Source organism: Sphaeroforma arctica (genome assembly GCF_001186125.1).
Source record: "Sphaeroforma arctica JP610 unplaced genomic scaffold supercont1.134, whole genome shotgun sequence".
In the NCBI taxonomy this organism is placed as follows: Eukaryota; class Ichthyosporea; order Ichthyophonida; genus Sphaeroforma; species Sphaeroforma arctica.
In genome coordinates this window covers 53,512-57,450 of record NW_014040424.1, presented here as the reverse complement: position 1 = coordinate 57,450, position 3,939 = coordinate 53,512, and the positions used below count along the sequence as shown (strand labels likewise).

Sequence of the window (3,939 nt, the reverse complement as noted above, 5' to 3'; positions counted from 1 at the left end):
GAATGTTCACAGTATGTACATTGTCGTATTTGAAAAGTAATACACCAACATTTGCGATGTTCGATCTATAAGCACAGCTGTGGTGTTTGGTTTCCCCGTTGCAATTGATTTTGCAATCAAATATTTTCGTGCGATTTTTAAAATAATGCTTCGATAAAATGGTATACAAATAGTGCATGTAATCTCTCGACCTTTTCACTCGTCAACATTATGGTCTCTTGTTGCATCAGCAAACTAACTAATCGGACTTTGCAATATAATATCTTGTGCTTCTCGTGCAATTTCAGTGTGTACAGTGCGAAGGAACAATCTGTAGTTTCATTCATCAGTATAAAAAGGCGCGGCAAGCTAATCCTACTTACCAATCTCTAAAGCGCTCTCGACAGAAACCGTGTCGATATCCCCCATGTCCTTATTTGGCTTTGATTTTTTTCGTGCCTGTCTGAGATCGCGTTTAAGCACCTGCTGGGTGAGACCTTCTTCGCCGTGTACGACTTCATTGCCTTTTCTATGCCTGATCTTTCTATCTAGTAGATTGATCTTATACAATAGTGGCTCGTTTGCAGTCTTCGTCGATATAGATTCTTTTGTGATACTGCCTGTTTGAGTATATTCTGGGATATATCTGGCACACAGGTACGTTACTATGCCTACAATAAAGCACAATCGGAACCACTTAGTGACTATCCGCCTGCGTATAGATTTAGATGACTTTGTAAAACTATATTTGTCAGTAGTAGCCATCATAAGCGAAATGACTCAGCTAATAGAGACAGTCTCGCCGATTATACCGCTTCGTTATTGTACACCAACAAGTCAGTGTGTCATGTAAACATGTGTCGTTAACTTTTGTGTCCTTATTTAACTGTCAATTACTTTAGCGTGAATATGTGTAGAAACTAGAAACAGACTTCGAAGTTCGAAAAGAGTTCTAAATACCTTTTTGTTTCCATAATAGAATAGGTATATTTGAGACTTGTAGCAAGGTATTGTACGAATTCTGATTGGTTATAAGCAGGTAACTATGCCAAGATCCCAAGATTACCTGACACTCAGAATGTGATTGGCATTAGGTTTTTGCTTATTGGTTACTGAGTCCGACCCAGTGAGTGGGCCGTGACTGTGAGACTGTGTGAGACTGTCGGGCTGGCAGTGACCGCGCTATTCTTTCAATATCTATAGAACATTAAAAAAAAAACAGGGAACATAAACTCGTTTGCATCGTTGTAGGTATCTTAGCGTTGAGTGTTTTACCAGTATATTATACACGTTGGTATAGTGCATCTCGGGTTGAGCTTTCCATTGTGTGAATTAGTCATTTCAATCTTCAGACTGTCTTGTATCGCAAGCGTATGTTGATTTCTATGTGTTATGGCGGACAAATATAGATAATTGAAACTTGCAGCTACCTCTAAATTAGCTCAGGCTGAAGAACCCGACCGGATATAGTCCGATAAGTTCCGTTTAGAAATTATGTCGTCTACTTAATAGTCGACATATGATCAATGAACGTTAAATACCTGGCTGCTATCAAATGGCGAAGGAGCCGCCGATGGATCTCGAGATCCATCGAAGTGGCGAGTTAGCATAGGCGAGTTAGATGCTACCAAAGTATTCTCATCAACTTTTCTTAATTTACACGTAGGTGAGTGAACGAAATACTTGAACTCTATACGTGCACCCCAAAATCTATATTTGCACCCCCGGCAAATGCAGTGGCGCAATTTTGTTTCCAAACAATACAGAAATATAAATATATTCTCGAGTGTCAACTGTCAACTGTCAGATGACCCGTCAAGTCCTGTAACTCCTAAATATTCAACACAACCAGTGAATAATTCAAAAGGAATTAAGTGATATATTCAAAGCTCAAATACATAGTCTTCTAAAATAGACAAATAATAGAGAAAATCATAAAAATCTATATCCAAACGTCAGTCGTCAGTAACGTGTTAACTCGCCAAGTCGCCAACTGAAGTCCGAAAACAGTGCAATCTATTTATTAAAAAATGCAGAGAGATCTCCTACATACACGTTAATCTTTGTTAATATTTTTATGTTGTGGACACTGGTCATTGTGGACACTGGTCATTGTGGACACTGGTCATTGTGGACACTGGGCGGCTGACAGTCACTTCAGTGTATTCTATTACTATTTGTCAATTACAGTACATCATGTAAATTGTACAGAGTACAGTGTACACTACAGTTGACAGTATGTATTCACAAAATATGACATCAGGATCATAAATTGCGTAAATGAATACATAAAATACTTTAAATACTCATATATTACAGAGCCTCGGCCCTCAGGGGCTCAGCCCTCAGGCCTGAAGCATCAGCCCTCAAGTGAGTCAGGCCTCAGCAATCAGCACCCTCCCGGGCCTTCCCCCAGGCCCCAGCCCCAGGGGCCCCACTGTGGCACTGCCCCAGTCTGACTCACAGCTCAGCCCTCAGCCCTCAGGTCCTCCCGCCAGAGGCCAGAGTGAGAGGAGTCAGAGGACAGGACTCAGGACTCAGGTCCTTACTCCTTAATGGAACTGGAACACGAGACTGCGTTGTGATTGAATCTACATTTTTATGTGTGAGCTATGTATGCCTCGGTCCCACTCCCACGAATCATCAACCGAAGTACGCTTGATTGATTTAATTTTATTTGTTCAAATTGGCCAATACGAACCAAATACTTGGCACACTTGATGACGTCATTGAAACACATCACAGTGTTAAGTGTAGTGACATTTGTGTAGTGACATATGTGATATGTAAATACGATGATGCGATACTATCGTTTGATAGTAAAAATAACTTGTCTTACGTATAGGAAATTTCAGAATGAGAATGAATAGCCTATGCTCCTACTAGTAGTCGTTACGTAACTAAGAAGTCCAAAGGGTGTGTTGTGCATTACCTTAGCGTATCATACTTCCAACTCCAAATGTGCAACCAGGCAATTGTGTGTTTTTGTTGTATGAGGGTGCAAACAGCCCAAGTTGCAGGTTTTTCCACATAGGCTCTCTAATACCGAATAGTGGACGCTGGCATACCAAAAGCGGTTCATAAGAACTTGTAAACTTGATTATATCCAGATGTCGACTATATTGTTCAGTAAAACATTCGTGTTTGACATATTTGATATTTTATGTGCATTTATGATGCAACTTACCAGAACATAAAGTCCCTTAATTTACAAACTTGTCTCTTTCAACCCACTACATTTGGAAACTTGTCTCTTCCAAGTTGATTTCAATAAACGCCTGCATCAGAAAATTCCCTTGCTCATGGATGACGATCCTCCGGAAAAAAATCACGGATGCACGTGGAATCGGTTCTAGCGTCGGCAGCTTCCGCAGTGAAGTCCCTGGTTCGATGCCTGATTAATGAAGAAAAAAATCGAACGTCGCAGCCACCAATTTGCCGTCCCTGTCTGGAATGAGGATGTAATAGCTGGCATATACTTGCTATTAGGAAGTGCTTTCGGATATAAATCATTGAGTCCGTTTTTCGCGGAGTGGGCTGTGTTCAACGCGTTTTCTTCCATAGTAACGTTTTGGGTGACTTTGTGTCCATCTTATTCATTTGTTTAACAAAATTGTCTTTCAATTGTGAAGTTAACGATCTCTTCCGTTTGTGCTTTGTTGCACCTCGTTTGCACCTAATTGAATCGCAACCTAAGCAAGCATCGTACGAGGTTTGTGCACGCAAGGCATTTGCGGCCAGTATTTCATCAGTTGTCGCGACGAAGCTTATGTCGTTGTACAACATGATTCTACGATGCGAGCCGAATGCTATTTTGCTTTAATTATGATTTTCAAAGTTGATATATATATATATATATATATATATATATATATATATATATATATATATATATATATATATATATATATATATATATATATATATATATATATATATATATATATATATATATATATA

General features: G+C 39.4%; 1 protein-coding gene across 1 annotated transcript; it reads right to left on the bottom strand.

The window, feature by feature from the left end:
• Positions 1-354: 354 nt before the first annotated feature.
• Positions 355-744, bottom strand: SARC_02856 (hypothetical protein; the record flags this gene model as incomplete). Its single annotated transcript, XM_014303361.1, has 1 exon — positions 355-744. The coding sequence occupies one exon, from the start codon at positions 742-744 to the stop codon at positions 355-357; it is 390 nt and encodes a 129-aa protein (XP_014158836.1).
• Between the last annotated feature and the right edge of the window lie 3,195 nt (positions 745-3,939).